General features: G+C 41.3%; 1 protein-coding gene across 2 annotated transcripts in view; it reads right to left on the bottom strand.

The window, feature by feature from the left end:
- PDCD6IP (programmed cell death 6 interacting protein) overlaps nt 1–16,458 on the bottom strand; it is a 49,847-nt gene extending 33,389 nt beyond the window's left edge. Inside the window, exons 1-6 of one of the 2 annotated variants that reach the window (XM_060180545.1) lie at nt 15,844–16,458; nt 9,097–9,151; nt 6,839–6,908; nt 5,635–5,762; nt 2,633–2,786; nt 639–739 (exon numbers count right to left, since the gene is read on the bottom strand). In XM_060180545.1, the coding sequence (XP_060036528.1) occupies nt 639–739; nt 2,633–2,786; nt 5,635–5,762; nt 6,839–6,908; nt 9,097–9,151; nt 15,844–16,052 (717 nt within the window). In that variant the 5' untranslated portion in view covers nt 16,053–16,458. The remainder of the gene's footprint in view (nt 1–638; nt 740–2,632; nt 2,787–5,634; nt 5,763–6,838; nt 6,909–9,096; nt 9,152–15,843) is intronic. The other variant, XM_060180546.1, reaches the window with a different exon arrangement.
- Nucleotides 16,459–19,064: the final 2,606 nt, after the last annotated feature.

The following is a 19,064-nucleotide window of genomic DNA, read 5'->3' as shown; positions in this document are numbered from 1 at the left end:
CATGCTTATGGATTTATTCATGCTTATACCAAATCACCCAACAATTAAAACTAGGCAAATGCCTCAATTTGATTAACTTTTTAAAATTTTTTATTATCTTTATTTATTTACTGGATAGAGACAGCCAGAAATCGAGACGGAAGGGAGTGAGAGAGAGGGAGAGAGACACCTGCAGCCATGCTTCAGCATTGGCATAGCTTTCCTCCTGCAAGTGGGGACCAGGGGCTCAAATTCAGGTCCTTGCATGTTGTAACATGTGTTCTCAACCAGGTATGCCACCACCTGGCACCCCCATTGATTTGATAAATTTTTTGATGTTCAAAAATTTCCAAAGTTTTAGCTCCGAAAGGAACAATTTAGTAAAGATCAGAGATGAAGGATCTAAATATGAGTATATACTGTGAAGTTGTACCCCTCTTATCCTATGGTTTAATCAATGTTTACTTTTTATAAATAAAAAATTAAATTAAAAAAGAGTACATATCCATACCTTAATTAAAAAGCTATTATAAAAGTATTTTCTTCAAAACTTGCAATTTCTTTATAAAATTTAACTTTCAATTTGCTTCTTACCCAAAAACTGGTCCCAGTATTTCCACATGCAAAATAACCAACTGAACACAAAAACAGTAACTGACCTTGGGGAGAGTATCTTTATACTGGCACTGTTTGAAGGCATCCCCAAAGTAATCTGCAGCCTGATTAGCCAATTTAGCTATGATAGCATCTTTCATTTTATCTGCAATAAAATATTAACCACTGTAAAGTAAATATTAACATCTAACACATAGTGATTTGATAAACACTGAGAACACACATTTGTCTAAGAAAGTCTCGATTAATGGAATAAATTCTTCTATATACAATTTAATTACTCCACAGGAAAAGCCAAAGAATCAGAATATACATTAGTGATTGCCAGTGGCTGAAAGGGAAGGGGAATGGAGAGTAACTGAGGGTTTGGGGCTTTCTTTTGGAGAGATGACTAATAGGAGTCTAAAATAAGACAGTGATGGTTACAAGACTGTATGAGAAAAAAAAAATCAAAAAACTATATAAATAATAGTAAGTTTTATTGTAAATGAATTGTCTCAATATAAATTGTTACTTAGAAGGCAAAACTATTCCATTTCATATTATCTCTACATGGTTATTCCCTTATTTTCGATTTTTCTGTGCTTACATATTCAGTCCATTTTCAAACTGCTCATACTAACTCACATGCCTTACAAAAATTATTTAAAGTTCCTCAATTGTAGGACTAGAGACTCTGCCTGAATGGTTCCTTCTTTTTTTTCCCTCCAGGGTTATTGCTGGGCTTGGTGCCTACACCATGAATCCACCGCTCCTGGAGGCCATTTTTTCCCCCTTTTGTTGCCCTTTTTGTTGTAGCCTCGTTGTGGTTATTATTATTACCATTGTTGATGTTGTTCGTTGTTGGATAGAGAGAAATGGAGAGAGGAGGGGAAGACAGAGAGGGGGAGAGAAAGACAGACACCTGCAGACCTGCAGGTGGGGAACTGGGGGCTCGAACCGGGATCCTTAGTCCGGTCCTTGCGCTTTGCACCACATGTGCTTAACCCACTGCGCCACCACCCGACCCCCGGATGGTTCCTTCTTATCAAATAAGTCTGATTTTAAAAGATCCTCTTGAAAACACTCTTCCTGAATAACCTAAAATCAGCATAAGTCCTGAACATTCTCACCCCATAGCCAGACTACAGGTCATTATCACATAATGTACCTATTTTCTTTACAGTAATTACCTCTCCCTAAAATTACATTGTGTACTTAACTATCATCCCTCCATGCTAAAATCTGCAATTTTTCCAAAAATGGACAGCTGGTTTGCCTTCTATCTATCTAGAGCCCAGAACAGTGACTAGCAGACAGTTGGCTAGAGGTGCCCAATAATTACATGCTAAATAAATTTTTGAATATTACAAATTTACATAAATACTATTTCAGAAGTTAGTATTTTAAGGCAATAGTTATTCATTTCGTAACAGACTTCGAACAGAGTACACAATTTTCTTAAATGAAAGAGAAACCTCTGCCAGTGTGTTGTTCCATCATATGTAATGCTAGGATGTTCCATCATATGTAATGCTAAGGATGGAACATAAGACTTCATGCATGAAAAGCATATGCTCTAGCTATGAGTCACCTCCCCAGTCCCCAAGGTCTGCATTTTTTTTCCCTTTTGTTGCCCTTGTTGTCTATTGTTATTGCTGTCATTGTTGTTGGATAGGACAGAGAGAAATGGAGAGAGGAGGGGAAGACAGAGAGGAGGAGAGAAAGACACCTGCAGACCTGCTTCACCGCCTGTGAAGAAAACCCCCTGCAGGTGGGGAGCTGGGGACTCGAACCAGGATTCTTACACCAGTCCTTGCACTTCAAAGAGCACCATGTGCACTTAACCCACTGTATCAACACCTGGCTCCCAGGTCTGCATTTTTTAATGTGCATTTGTATTGTCTCTGCTCAGAAAGAACCAGAAGTTTTCAATAATCCACGTGTCAAAGTTCAAAGAAGAAAGCTTTTTAGACCAAGCACATTATAATCACTTTCTAATTTTAAAAGCCTATTACTTTTTTTCATATATAATGAGATGGAAAAAATTATCAATTACCTCGTGTGGCTTTTAAGAAAAACACTTCTTGGGCCTGTGCCAGCATAATAAGACTGAGGGTCCCAACAGTATCTGGAGAGATGTCCACAGTAGGCTCTCGATTTAAGGCAGATAAAACCGTCTCTTTAATATGCAAAAAGGCACCACTAGAAAACTAAAGGAGAGGAAAAAAAAATCTTTAAAGTCTAAAGAAATTCAGTACTAGTTTTTTGTTTGTTTGTTTGTTTGTTTTTTGCCTCCAAGGTTATCACTGGAGCTCGGTGCCTGCACTACAAATCCACTGCTCCTGGAGGCTATGTTTTTCCCTTTTGTTGCGTTGTTGATCATTGCTATTATTATTATTGTTGTTATTGCTGTCATTGTTGTTGGATAGGACAAATAGAAATCAAGAGAGCTGGGAAAGACAGAAGGGGAGAGAAAGATAGACACCTGCAGACCTGCTTCACTGCCTGTTAGATGACCCCCTACAGGTAGGGAGCTGGGGGCTCGAACCAGGATCCTTATGCAGGTCCTTGCACTTCGCGCCACGTGTGCTTAACCCACTGCACCACCACCCAGTGCCCAATACTTCTTAATTTTTTATCTATGAGACATAAAATTATTTCAAGTGTTATCTCACCCCAACAGTTACTATAGCTAAATGCTTCTTGTATGCAATTCTTATATTGTGCAAAGCATCTAAAATATGTTATAAATAATAGGGCTTTTTGAGTGAGAGAGAGACCATAGCACCAAAGCTTCCTTCAATGTGGTGGGGGATAGACTCAAACATGAGCCACACATGGCAAAGCCACATACTACCCCCCAACTGAACTATGTGACTGACCCCACTAATTTTTCTAGAATTCATTATAATAATAGATATTTAACAAAGAATAAATATGTAACAGTTTAAAACAATGTCAGCGGGTTAAGCACATGTGGTGCAAAGTGCAAGGACCAGCATAAGGATCCCAGTTCAAGCCCCTGGCTCCCCACCTGCAGGGGAGTCACTTCACAGGCATTGAAGCAGGTCTGCAGGTGTCTATCTTTCTCTCCCCCGACTCTGTCTTCCCCTTCTCTCTGTCCTATCCAACAACGATGACATCAATAACAACAACAATAATCACTACAACAACAAGGGCAACAAAAGGGAATAAGTAAATATTTTTTTAAAAAATGTGAATCTGCAATGCTTTTGTTCCCAACAAAGCTCTCTCAAGTAATGCAACTTAGTATCCTTAAGGGAAACCTCAGTTACAAGAGTCCTCTGAAAAACAGCTTCACTATAGCCTGTTTATGATTCCTACCTGGTTTTCAGAACTAGCTGGGCGAACACACCCCATCAGATATCCTTCCCAATCACTTTTTTCTGAGCTTAATACAAAAATAACTTTGCTTTTATGAAATAAAGAAAGCTAAGAGGGTGAAAAAAGAAGTCGATCTGGGATTAAAAAGTACTATGGGTTGTACAGATTAAAAAAGAAAAAAGATGCTCAACAATTTGTTTGGCTTCGCATATTAACTCTCTTTTCGGTCACCAGGTTCCAGATGCCATCAGGATGCTGGCCAGGCTTCACTGGATTGAAGACCCCACCAATGTGTCCTGGAGCTCTGCTTCCCCAGAGACACACCCTGCTAGGGAAAGAGAGAGGCAGACTGGGAGTATGGACCGACCAGTCAATGCCCATGTTCAGCGGGGAAGCAATTACAGAAGCCAGACCTTCTACCTTCTGCAACCCACAATGACCCTGAGAGTCCATGCTCCCAGAGGGATAGAGAATGGGAAAGCTATCAGGGGAGAGGGTGGGATATGGAGATTGGGTGGTGGGAATTGTGTGGAGTTGTACCCCTCCTACCCTATAGTTTTGTTAATTAATCCTTTCTTAAATAAAAAAAAAAGTAAAAAAATTTATTCCACCACTTGAAAAGCTTCTCTGCGGGTGATAACCAGGGGATAGTACCTAGTTCCTTGCACATGGTCGCTTTTGCGTTTTACCAGTTGATCTACTGCCTGGCCCCCGTATTTTCACATTTCCTTTTTAATAAAGTTGTTGAAGTAACAAAAAAAAAAAAAAAAAAAGAAAAGAAAAGAAAAAAGATCTTGAAGTGTCTCAAAGTATTTGGGTGACTATGTTCTACAGTCATGAAGTTATCTAACTAAAATAATTGCAAAAAGACTCTACTTAATAAACCAACAGACTCACAAACTAAAACAAAAAGGGACTCAGTTTCTCATTCACAAATATGGAAGCAGAAGTCACAGATACTAAAGAATGTACCCATGGGCATAAGGCTTTTTGGTGACAGAACTAGACAAGTCCTTAGATCTTCTAATCATGTCTTTTCTCTATTACATCAAGTGACCTACTGGGAAACACAGGGTCACAGAATCCTTCCTAAGCAATTCAGAATGAACTGTAAAAAGTGTGCACACTACTTGAGATAAATCAATTTAAAACTAAGTAAAAATCTACTTCATTATTATATTTTTAAATAGCTGCCATTTGTAACCTCAAAAAGAAAAAAGCTTTCAAAAAGAAAAAGCTCAGAAAGGTTTTTATAACCTCAAAAAGAAAAAGCATTTTACTGAGCCTTTACTGTGTGTCAGGAGCAGGGAGGGATAGGTGCTAGATATACAGTAGCAAAGAGGGAAAAAGTTGTCTTTAAGTAACTAGTTGACCAAATGTTTCAAAAATATCAAAAAGAACTGCGAGGTGACTCAAAAGCAGAGCACCCACCTGCTCTGCATGGGTGAAACCCAGAGTTTGATCTCCTGCACCAAATAAGAGTAACAAAAACAAAATAGGACTAACTCCATGGAGCAATGTTCTGCACACTTGCTCAAAATAATAACGAAGAAAAGTTTTTTAAGTATGGATCAATTCAATAGAAAGTATAAATTACTTTTCAGAAAAGATTTGTATATTTAAAAAAAAAAATCTATACACCTAAATGCAAATTTCTTCCAGTTTAACCTGACCTAGTGTTAATCACTAAGTAGAAACTATGGCTCTACATACCTGATAATGCTTAGCAGCGATTTTCAATCCTTCATCATTATCCAGGTTCTGTTCTGCTGCAATCTGGCTAGCTAAGGCTGCACAATTGAACAACACGCAGCTCTTTTCATATCCTAAGCTTGCAAGAGCTGTGAAAAAATGAGAAGAAAAAAAATTATCAAGTTAATTTCTCTAAGAAAATACTTTTATTCAAAGGGAAATAATATGATCTCTAGCTATCACACTAGCTATCACAAAAACAATTTCCAGAACAGTTTTCTCACCCATAATATTTCCTCCTACTTTTCACATTGTCCTACCAGACTTTTATTTCTACAGTACTCCCATCAATTAAAACTAAAAAGATAAATTAATTGCTGTTTTCACTCCTTTCTTTTTTAATTAATTAATGTACTTTTACACCAGAGCACTGTTCAGCTCTGGCTTATGGTGGTGCAGGGGATTGAACCTGGGACCTTTGAGCCTCAGGCATGAGTCTTTTCGCATACAAACCTATGATGAAGTTTAATTTATAAAGTAGGTATAGAGATTAATAATGACTAATGATAAAGTGTAAACATATACAATAACAAAATTATGTGAATGTGGTGTATCTCTCTCCCTTTCCGTTCCCTCACCTTCTCTGTCCCTTATACTTCCTCCTGAAGTATTTTATTATATGTAAGGGGGGGGGCAGCAGATGACTGTGGGTAACTAAAGCCACAGAAAGTAAACCAGAGATAAAGGACAGACTACTATCCTCAATAAATATCAGCTATTCACATATGAGAGGAGAGACCTTGGTTATGATGTTCTACCTATGTTATTTTCTAGTTAGAAAAAAATAAACCCATCCTTCCAGACCCTGGTAAATATGTCATTATCTATATTCTCAGAAGCATGCTCTCAGACTAACTCACTATAATTTTAGAATTACAATCAGGCTAAGAACTATTCTATTAATTGTTATTACACAGAGTACCTGGTAAGGTGTAGGCTCTCTGTGAATATTTGGAAGTTTCACTGAAGTTGAAGTCAGAAGCAAACTTATCAATCTCCAATATCACCACAAGCCACAGCTGAGCAGTGCTCTGGCGATATATATGTATAATTTTATATATAGTATTGTTATTGTATACAAAGAGTTACGACAGCAATTCTAATACCCAAGACTGTGTGTTTAGACCAAGTTGCCTATTGTTTTTTTATTTTTTTAAATACCTACCTAATTTTACAGATCCTCCAAAAAGTGAACCTTTATCAAAAGCATCTTTCCAGGTAAATGTTAAGCAAATCTTCATAGAAAGGGAAAAAAGGAAATTGTGTTACTTTTCTGTATCTCATTAAATATTAAATCTCTTTACAAGAAAAATTCACAATGAAGAATAGGGCAAATGTTTCAACCTGCCTAAGACATTAACTTCTCCAAACAATTGCTTTTCTTTACCTCCTAGGTCATAGATTTTAAGCAAACTACTGATGTTTTGTTTTGTTTTGGTATGGTTTGTTTTCCAGAAGATAAAATCAGGAGTTACTCCATGATAACAAAAGCAGTTACCTCTGGAGTGGTGAGAGGAGATACTTAATTTATCTCTTGATCATGCTCACATTTCTGTATGCATATTACATACAAATTAAGCATGCATATTACATACAAATTAAGCTTAATTAAAAATGTATCTTACTTTCAATCTGAAATATTATACACATGATAGTTAAAAAGAACTTTGTTTTTTAAATTCCTTTTAACTATCTTTATTGGATAGAGACAGCCAAAAATCAAGAGGGCAGGGGGAGGAAGGGAGGGAGAGATTGACGTGTAGCACTGTGTAGAGATAGAGGGGGAGAGAGAGAGGGAGAGATTGACGTGTAGCACTGCTTTGCTACCTGCAAAGTTTTCCCCTTGCAGGTGGGGACCAGGGGCTTGAGCCTGGGTCCTTGCACATTATAACGTGTGCTCAACCAGTTGCACAACCACCTAGCCCCTTAAAAAGAATTTTGCCTCTTGAAAATTATACATTGCGAGAGAGATAGGCTGGGAGTATAGATCAACCTGTCAATGCCCATGTTCAGCGGGGAAGCAATCACAGAAGCCAGACCTTCTACCTTCTGCATCCCACAATGACCTTGGGTCCATTCTCCCAGAGGGATAAAGAATAGGAAAGCTATCAGGGGAGGGGATGGGATACAGAGTTCTGGTGGTGGCAACTGTGTGGAGTTGTGCCCCCTTTTATCCTATGGTTTTTGTCAATGTTTCCTTTCTATAAGTAAAATTTTTTTAATTATACATTGTAATTTGAAGCAATATTTTAATACTGGATTGGAGAACATTTTGACAGACAAAAAGCTCAAGAGAATAGCACTCAACACCAGTTTTGACCTTTCTCCCTTCTCAGTTCATATTCACCACCACTTTGGCTGTACAGACACACAGGAGCGTTTCCTGAAGTAATCAAAAGCAAATCTCAACCAATCATACCATCTATTAAAACTTTAACACAAGAGTTTATATAGAATTTTTCATACACCATTTTAAAATTTAGAAGTCTGAGGGGTAGCTAGAATAATACTTATGAAAAACAGTCTCTTTTTTAATATTTATTTATTTATTCCCTTTTGTTGCCCTTGTTTTATTGTTGTTGTTATTGATGTCATTGTTGTTGGATAGGACAGAGAAATGGAGAGAGGAGGGGAAGACAGAGAAGGTGAGAGAAAGACACCTCCAGACCTGCTTCACCACTTATGAAGCAACTTCCCTGCAGGTGGGGAGCTGGAGGCTCGAACCGGAATCCTTACGCCGGTCCTAGCACTTTGTGCCACCTGCACTTAATCCACTGTGCTACTGCCTGAAGCTCCGAAGTCCCAGGTTCAATCCCCTGCACCACCATAAGCCAGAGCTGAGCAGTGCGCTGGTAATAAATAAATAAAGTACCTGGTGTTTAAAATTTAGAAATGTCACACTAATTAGAAACTTTTATTAGGCTTCCTAAATGAAACTGTAAGAAATCAGCATTTTCAGTATCTATCCATTATGAGACAAGCCAGGAAGCACTCTCACAGTGTACTATCTAATCATAACAATGTGCAGCTTCTCACACAAATTAGTTTGTGCCAATAGTTTCTCATGCGCATAAACTGAGTTTAACACTTTGTGAACTGGATATTGTTTCTTAACTCTGTAAAAGACAAACCCTGTAAAATAGAGGTGGTGTTACCCAGAAATAAATCCTATACAGTACAGATTTAAGAGTGAATGCACTGCAAAGCTCTGCGTGAGACCGGAGTAACTGAGCAGTGACGTGAATTCTAAAAGACCTTCTTCAAAGGGACACAGATTTATGCCACATGGTCCTAAAAACTCTCACCTTGTATAAAACTCTAAAACTAGTGAAGAGGCACCACTTAATAAAGCAATACCATGGGTAGGAAGAAATAGGTGGCCCGTCATTATTATGTAGCTTTTAAACAAATTAAACAGCTTACCTGATTTTCAGAAAAAGGGAATTTGGGTTCAATGGAACAGATCTGATCATAATATCTACAAAACAGACCAAAATGTAAAGTTACCAGAGTTAAATAGCAAACATCCACATAAATTCAAAAGGTTTCAGAGTATACTGAAATTAATTTTACTTTGAATGGCCAACAAATTAAATTCAGTTGATCATTTTGAAGTTCACAAACACTGTTTTACTGTGTAAACTGTAAGCAAACATGCATACCGTGAAAAAAGAAATGTACTCATTGACCACCAGAGGAAAATATTATCAATTTATTACCGGCTAAAAGCATACCAGCATCTGCCCAAGAAGCCAATATATTGCTACTTCTGTTTTTCACCACTGTATTGCAGGGTTAATGACTTGCAGTACAGTTGCTGACACATTCCTACAATTTCTCATCTCCATGAGACAGAGGTCAGCAGAACACTCTCATTCCCAACTTGGGTCCATTCCCATTATCATGCACCAGGACTCCAATCCCCTCTCTACCTTCTTCGGCCCCCTACTTGCCCCCAGAGGCCTTTGCTTTGCTGTAATACATCACACCCAGTCTGAGTGTGACTTTGTGTCTCCCCTTTCTATCAGTTTTTAAAGTTCCACCTAACAAGTGAGGTCATCCAGTATTTGTCCTTTTTTGCTGTTTTATTTTTTTCCCTTTTGTTGCCCTTGTTTTTTATTGTTGTTGTAGTTATTATTGTTATTGATGTCGTCATCGTTATAAGAGAGAGAGGAAGGGAAAACAGAGAGGGGGAGAGAAAGATAGACACCTGAAAAACTGCTTCACCGCCTGTGAAGTGACAACCCTACAGGTGGGGAGCCAGGGGCTCGAATCCTTATGCCGGTCCTTGCGCTTTGCACCATGTGCACTTAACCCATTGCACTGCCACTCAACTCCCCTTTTTTGCTATTTTATAACTTATCTCACTTAACCTGATCCCTTCAAGTTTCATCCAAGATGCGGCCAAGGAGACTCATCATTTTTAACAGCTGGATAGTATTCCAATACATATTGATATTATTGGGTTGTTAGAAAAACCATGATGTACATTTCTATGCAAAAGCATATCATGACTTTTCCAACAACCCACTAACACAATTCTTTTAGTCATTCATCTATCACTGGGCATCTAGATTGTTTCCATGTCTGAGCTACTACAAGTTGTGCTGCTATGAACAATAGTGTACATAGATCTCTTTGGATAGGTGTTGCTTCCTTTGGATAAATCCCCAAAAGAGAAATAACCTGTTCATAGGCTATGTCCACTTCTAGTGTTCTGAGGACCCTCAAGACTGTCTTCCACAGACAGGGCTTGGACCAATTTACATTCCTGCCAGCAATGTAGAAGTGTTCCTTTTCTCCTACAGCCTAACACCTTTTTGTCCTTTCTAATGTATGCCATTCTCACAGGTAGAAAGTGGTATCTCATTACTGTCTTTATGAAACCAATGCATTTCTTAATGCTATTTCTCGGGGGGGGGGGGGGGGTTGCCACCAGCACTTCCTGGAACTTCAAGCAGCATATTTCTACCTCTCCTTGCAAACTCTTCCTTTTTTGTTTTTAACCCCTTTTTCTTCCCAGAGATAAACGTAGAGAGAGAGAGAGACAGAAGACAGACACACACCCCATACCCCACTGCTCATGAAACTATCGCCATGTAGTGGCCACAGACTTGACCCTGGGTCCTCAACCAAGGAATAGTGTTCTGTACCAGCTGAGCTATCTCCCAGATCTTGTCTAATACTATTTCCTAGTAAGATAGCTGTTTACATCCATTGGGAAAATGCTAAGTAGAAACTTAGGTTTATGAACATTCAAATACAATTTGAGTATTTTCACTTCTATCTATCTCCAACATGCCAGTGTGTCAAAACTACCTACCACCTTTTCTTTCAAGTAGATTAATCCAAAAAATTTCTGTGGCCTTTTCTTCTTTCTCATTTCTCTTCTTTCTAAATCTATTCTCTACACTATAGTCAGGCAGATCAAACAAGAAGCAGCTTTCCCTCTTATCAGGATTACCTTTGAATTAGAGTGAGTGAGTGTGAGTGTGTGTGTGTGTGTATGTATGTGTCCGTCCAACCGTCCGTCCCAACGCATGTGCTGAAAGAGCCTAGAAGCAGTAACACCTTAGTAGCAATAAGCACGCCTAAGTCTGAGGAATGCTCTTGAATTAAAAAGAGCTTCTTTTAGTGCTCCTCTAAAAAACTGCTGATTCCATGGCTAAAAATGAGAAAATTGAAGATTTAAGTCTAAAATATCTTGCTATGCCAAGGAAAATACTAAAAATGTAAGGACATGTCAAAAGAACACCAAGACTCCTTTTAAAATGATCCCACTACCAAAGTCTAGAACAACTTAAAACAGAACTACATCATAAGTCATTGAGATCAACAAATGGAGCGAAAAACTCATCTCATTGAGAAAAATAAACATTTTGAAGAAAATAAAAAGTTCTACTCTTCTGTAAAATATCAACTAATAAGCCTAAAAGAACTGACAGGATTTGAACAATTACCATTTAGTAACTCATATTAGATTCATCAATGAATGCTAAAATATAAAAGTTTAATGTAAATACAATATTACATAAAATATTTCCCCACAAAACAGCACAATAACTAACTTTACATCTCATCAACTCTGAAGTGAAGAAACCTGGTGGACATGATCATGCTCAGATCAGGCAGAAAGGTAACATGGGACTGATTAGTCACCACCTTGTTCCTGATATGCTTTCAAAAGAACACAGTATCACTTGGGAGATATAACTGTCCCAAACTGAGGGATATTCTACAAAGTAACTGTCTGAACATTTCAAATATGTCAATGTTGAGGAAAACAAGAAAAAAAAATTGAGCAACTATTCCACATTTAAGCAGACTAAAGAAACAGCAGTTCAACACAACACAGAATCCTGGATTAGACCGTGCAGCTATAAACACTATTACTGGGAAGAATCAGCAAAATATGGATTCTATGAATTATACACTAATTATCTGTGGATACTAATTTCATAATTTTGAAAGCTGTTCTATGGCTAGTAGCAAAGTATTCTACTTAGTAAGTAAGCTGAAATACTAATCATTAAAACCCTCTAATGGGCTCCCATTATACTGAAAAGTTAAATCCAAAAATTTAGACACAGCCTGGAATTACCTGACCTTATGCAACTCTGCAGCATCATCTCAGAAGATTCACTTCATATTTTAGTCAATGAATTCTATGTTCTCACCTCACATAGAGCATTCACCTATATTGTTTTGTTTGGAAACTCCTCATCACAATTTCACACTTTTCTTGTCCAGGCTGACAGATCATCAAAACAAAGTCTTTCCTCATTCAATCATTCATTCACTCAAAAAATGACAAATACTAAGACCTTACAAACATGATTCTCAGACATGGGAATTCAGCAGTAAATAAACACTTAAAACCAAGTGTCCTGGGGCAGGAGAGATAGCATAATGACCATGAAAAAAAGTGTTCATGCGGGGGTCGGGCGGTGGCGCAGCGGGTTAAGGGCACGTGGCGCAAAGCGCAGGGACCGGCGTAAGGATCCCGGTTCGAGCCCCCGGCTCCCCACCTGCAGGGGAGTCGCTTCACGGCCGGTGAAGCAGGTCTGCAGGTGTCTGTCTTTCTCTCCCCTTCTCTGTCTTCCCCTCCTCTTTCCATTTCTCTCTGTCCTATCCAACAACGAATTGCGTCAACAAGGGCAATAATAATAACCACAACGAAGCTACAACAAGGGCAACAAAAAGGGGGGAAAAAATGGCCTCCAGGAGCGGTGGATTCATGGTGCAGGCACTGAGCCCAGCAATAACCCTGGAGGAGGGAAAAAAAAAAAAAAGTGTTCATGCCTGAGGCTCTCAGGTTCCAAGTTCAATCCCCCACACCATAAGCAGTGCTGAGGCGTGGGAGGTGGAGAACAACATCGCATGATTAAGCTTACTTTTATAGCCAAAGACAAAATAAGTAGAAGATAAGAGTTTAGTGGATACTGGTAAGTATTAAGGAGAAAAACAAAGAGGGCGAGTGAACCAAGTGAGACATGAAGACTGCAGTTTCTGCATGGTCACTTAACTACATAAAAGAAAAAATGGGGAGGGGGTAATGCAGCAGCTTAGCACACATGGCACAAAGCACAAGGACTGGCACCATAAAATACCTACAAGAAAACATCAGGACACTACATGATGACTACTTTAGAAATATATTGGGAAGAATCCAGTCTAAAAGCAAAGAAAACAAAAGCAAAAATAGACCAATGGGTTTACACCAAACTGAAAAGCTTCTGCAAAAGGAAACATCACCCAAAAAGAGAAAGACTCCCAGCAGAACGGGAAAATATATCTACATGCCATGCCTCAGACAAAAAACTATTAATATATATATGTGTGTGTGTGTGTGTGTGTGTGTGTGTGTGTGTATCCCTCAGGAAATGGGGAAAAGTACTGAACAGACTCTTTACCAAAAAAGATATTCTATAACCAACAGGCATATGAAAAAATATTCAAGACCACTGATTATCAGAGAAATACAAATCAAAACAATGAGACACCACCTCACCCCAGTAAGAAAAGCCTACAGCAAAAAGGTCAGAAACAAGTGCTGGCAAGAATGTGCAGAGACACACCCTCTACCACACGGCTGGGGTTGGGGTGCGGTGGTGAAGCACCCTGTGAAGTTGTGTCAGGCACAAAAACCTGGGTGCAAGCCTCTGATCCCCACCTTCAGAGGAGAAAGCTCACAGAAGGGGAAACAGTGCTGGAGATAACGCTTCTCTCTCTCTTTCTCCCTCCCTCTCCCTCTCTCTGGCTTTATCTTCCTCTCCCCCTCAATTCCTCTCTGTCCCTACGTGGCAGGGGGAAAGCTTCAGGAATGGTGAAGTAGTGCTGCAGTGTCTGTCTCTCCCTCTCTCCCATTCCCTTTCAATTTCTTATCTCTATCCAAAAAACAAATAACTAAAAGGGAAAGAAAAAGAAATGGTCACTGTGAGTGGTGGATTGATTGTATAGACATGAAGCCCCAATGATAACCCTGATGGAAATTAAAAAAAAAAAAAACTTAAAAAAAAACCTGAAACCATGATTTCTCTATTATTTCAGTACCCTCCTTTGAGGGAGCCAACCCTTTCCCAGTTCATACTACCACTGCTTTGATCTAAGGAGGATGGAGAGTTAAACCAGCAGAGTCACTCAAAGCAATTAACTGAGCCCATGTCATCAACCTCATCATAAGCCTCCCGTGGACTTTGAGCATAAGATGCTGAATGTTGCCAGCCATCATATCTGGTGGACTTTGAGCATAAGATGCTGAATGTTGCCAGCCATCATATCTGCGGCCACCTCTCCCCAGTGCCCGATTCCCTATGAGGAAAGGCCAACTCTCCCCAGTGCCTATGAGGAATTCATCTGGTAGAGATGAGTGAGTGAAATCCCCTCTCCACGCACCCCCATCATCATCTTGGAGGCAAAATTATTTCCAGAGATGCCTAAGACTTAGGAAGCAAAACTGCTCAGATTTTCAGCTAACAGATTAAAGAATTTAGTTTTGCCTCGGCTTCTCCCATTTGCATTTTGATTCAGCTTTTGTTTCTCCTGCGGAACAGGAACACAACACACACAGGAAGTGAGGCCACTGGCTGCCAAGGTCATCGGGAGAAACTTTTTTTTTTTTCTATAAACTATAAAATGCTTCCCAGATATTCCAACACCCTCCCTGGAAAGTATCCCCAACAGGGGCCAACCAAATAAATAACATCAAGGGCTCAACAAACACTTGCGAAGATGATAACAGACCAACTGCCACTTCCTGCTTGTCAACTGTGTGTGACTCACGGTGAAATCCAACTGTCAAGTCTCCTTCCTGACTTTCTCAACTCTCTAGCTGATGATCAACTTGGGGAGATGGTCTATTGCAGGGGAGGTGGAGAGGGAGAATGTAATAATAATAATAATAATAATAATAGTAAGAATAACAGTCGACCACTGGTCGCAGTGTCCCAACCTTCCCATTTCCCTTGAGCAACTAACTATTGTGGATTCTAAATCTCATCAAGTAGAGTCATAAGACCTGGAGGCAGCCAAAAAAAAAAAAAAAAAAAGACAAAAAAACGGGAAGTTACCAGATTCAAAAATGAGAAACAAGTGAGATAAGTCAGAAAGAGAAGGATGAATATAAGATGATCTCACTCCTAGACAGAAGTTGAAAAGCAAAAACCAGGAGGGAAAACTCTAAGCAGAACTTGGCCGGGAGTTGGTGTATTGCAACCAAAGGAAAAGGCTCTGGAGTTGGAAGGAGGGTTCAGGTCCTGGAACATGATGGCAGACGAGAACCTAGAGGGGGCTGAACTGTTATGTGGCAAAATGAGAGATGTCACACATGTACAGACTACTGTATTTTACTGTCGACTGTTAGCCACTAATCCCCCCCATAAAGAAAAAAATAAAATAAAAAATGAGAGAGAGGGAGAGAGAAAACAAGAGCAGAAAACTAGCCCTGAGCCAACGTGGCAGCCGGCTCCAGCCAGCAGCCGGCCCGGCCCGGCTCCGCTCAGCCCGCAGGAACGCAGCCCGCACCCCCGCGCGGGGCCCAGCCGGGCGGAGCGCGGGCCAGGACTGTGGGCGGGAGGGAGGCCGGCCCGGAAGGCGGAGGCCGGAAGACCGGCACCCGGGCCGCGTGGGACACACCTCGCCCCCCGCCCGGCCCCGCCGGCCCGCACCTACCGCATCAGCGTCTCGAGCGCGCCCTCGTGCTTGTCCAGCGGGCGGCCGAGCGCCGCGCGCCGCAGCTTGCTGAGCTCCTCCGCGGCGCGGCAGTACTGGGCCTGCTCCTCCCCGCCGCTCGGGTACGTCTGCTGGATGAACTTCACCAGAGGCTTAGCCAGGTCCACCTCCGAGGTCTTCTTCAGCTGTACCGAGATGAACGTCGCCATGGCGAGCGCCTCGGCCGCCCTTCGGGCCAATTAGACCACCGGACGGCGACTAAAGGCGCGGGGGGGGGTGTCTGGGGAAGGTGAGGGGTAACCGCGCTGGCGGTATATTGGGGGACCGGCGGACCCACGGGCTGACGGACGTGGGAGCTGCCGACGCTTCGGATCCGGCCACTTCCGGGAACTTTCGCGCAGGCGCCCACGGAGCGGGACGCGCGCGCGCAGGCCGCGGTCACGTGAGGCAGAGTGGGCGGTGGCACTGCCCACCTGAGTGGGTGGCAGCCGAACTTCCGCTCCAGGCTCGGCTTCGTAGCCGTGTGTGGAGTTGTCTCTCCCTCCCTCCCTCCTGAGTCTCGCGGAGTGGGCGGGATGTCTTCACGTAAACGTGGCTTATCTTATTAGAAGGACTTGTTGGTGAAGGGTTCCTGTGAACAGCCTCCTCCCGCCACGCGAGAGTTTGGGGCGACCCGGGATTATTGTGACCTATGGTGGGAGCTGGTCGAGCCGAGGGCACAGGGTCTCCGGCATGTGCGGCTTCCAGTCCCGAAGGACGCAGGTGTTAAAGGGGACAGAAAAGTCATGATGGGGAAACGGGGCTCTTGTGATGTAGGGGCTCTTGTGATGTAGGGGTCATTTGGGAAAAACGAAAGGAGGAGAAAAGACTTGACATTAGGAGGAAAATGATCAAGGAGCCGCTCCACAAAGGGCAGCAAGTGCAAAGACTCCAGGAGAAAAGTACTTTAAACTGTGTGGCAAGACAAGCTAAAAAAAAAAAAAGGGGGGGGGAGTAAGTGGTAGCGCACCTGCTTAAGCCCAGATATTACAGTGCAAAGCACCCAGGCTCAAGCCCCAGGTCCCCCCACCTACAGAGGGAAAGCTTCACAAATGGTAAAGCAGATGTGCAGGTGTCTCTCTGTCACTTTCCTTCTTTATCTTCCCCTTTCCTCTCAATTTCTCTCTGTCTATCCAATAAATGAATAAATAAATTTTTTATTTTATTTTTTATAAGTTTTCCCTTTTGTTGCCCTTTTTATTGTTGTTGTAGTTAGTATTGTTTCTGACGTCATGGTTGTTGGATAGGACAGAGAAATGGAGAGAGGAGGGGAAGACGGGGAGAGAAAGACACCTGCAGACCTGCTTCACTACCCCTTCAGGTGGGAAGCCAGGGGCTCGTACCCGGATCCTTACCCCGGTCTTTGCGCTTTGCGCCACGTGCGCTTAACTCGCTGCGCTACCGCCCGACTCCCAAATAAAAATATTATTTTAAAGCTAAAAAAAAAAAAAGGAGGAAACGGAAGAGAAAAAGAAACTAGAGGATGAAATGAAGGTTGGCGAGTAGACAGGCACCAAATTGTTCAGAAAGGGCCTTATCAATTAAGTTAGATGATTTTGTTGTTGTTGCTGAATGACTGCAATGGGGGCTTTGTAAAAACAGTTCATAAGCAGTAGAGGCACTGTACAATATATTTTAAAAGAGCACATTGTGGAAGTCGGGCGATATCGTAGAGGGCTAAGCGCACGTGGCGCAAAGCGCAAGGACCGGCATAAGGATCCGGGTTCGAGCCCCCGGCTCCCCACCTGAAGGGGTAGTGAAGCAGGTCTGCAGGTGTCTATCTTTCTCTCCCCCTCTCTGTCTACCCCTCCTTTCTCCATTTCTCTCTGTCCTATCTAACAACGAAGACATCAACAACAACAACAATGAAAAACAAGAGCAACAAAAGGGAAAATAAATATTTAAAAAAAAAATTTTTTTTTTAAAAAGAGCACATTGTAGTTTAACATTGTGTCACTTGGAGTACCTTCTAGGAAGTACACAGTATTGCTTCTGATATATTAAACAAAATGTTTAACTTGAATCTACCAAATCTTTGTATTCAGCAGATACAGGGGATAAGGGAGCAAGTAGAATGATAAGTAACTGTACAAATGCAAGAAGTAGACTATGTTGCAGAACCGCTGGCCCCATCTCAGCAACAATTGTTATTTTAAAAGCCACTGCTCAGATGGAATAGCACTCAGCTGTTAAAAATGAAGTCATCTCTTTTGCCTTATCTTGGATGGAACTGGAAGACATGTTAAATGAGATAGGCCAAAAAAGAGAAGGACAAGTACTGAATTATCTCACTTAAAAGTGCGACCTAATAATTAGGGGCAGGGAGGGAGGAAACAAAGTAAAATGTGAACTGGACGTGCTGTGTTGCATCCAAGCCAGGAATTCTATGGAAAAGGGGGGTTAGAACTGGGAGTCAGATGCGTAATGAAATCATATACATGTGACAAGGACTGCACTGTAAAGCATTAACCCCCTTAATAAAAAATAGAAGGGAAAAAAGACCAAAAAAAAAAAAAGCCATAACCCTAGAAATAGAAATGTTAGGAATGTTGCTATCTGGATGGAATATTGGTTTTAACAGACCAGCCCTAAATTATATGTTCAGGGTAATCAAATTTAACTATAAGTAGGGTGACTTTAAGATGAAAGTATATTATCATGAAAAGGTATAAATCACTGTCTAAAAAGAGCAGATCACGAACATGGACATAAGTTACAGTACCTCATTTTTGTTGACACGGGAGCACCACAGGTGGTGGACCACTGTTTTGGTGTCACTCCCCTCCCTGTTTTATAGAACAAAAAATTAAAGCTGGACCAGGGAAGCCACCCAGGAAGCCAAGGCTCTAAGCCCACTGTCACCACATTAAGAAACAATTTTTAGGACCCACAGAATAGCTCACTTGGATAGCGTGCTGCTTTGCTATGTGCGTGACCCAGGTCCCCGTTGGAGCTTGGCCCCCACTGCATTGAAGGAAGCTTTGGTGCTTTAGTCCCTTTGATATTTGCTCTTCCTATCTACAAATACATAAGTAAATAAATAAATATGCATGTGTGTTGTATGCTTCACATTGATTTGGTCTCACCCCCCCCCCAGATTGTGGTTTAGCCCCTGCTAGTTTCCTGCCTCTCTTTCTCCCCGCCCCCTACCCTACATTCTGGGGGAGCCCCTGGCTGCTGCC

This window comes from Erinaceus europaeus, chromosome 21 (genome assembly GCF_950295315.1).
Source record: "Erinaceus europaeus chromosome 21, mEriEur2.1, whole genome shotgun sequence".
Taxonomy (NCBI): Eukaryota; Metazoa; Chordata; class Mammalia; order Eulipotyphla; family Erinaceidae; genus Erinaceus; species Erinaceus europaeus.
Note: the sequence above shows the minus strand (reverse complement) of the source record. Positions and strands in the feature narration are given on the sequence as shown.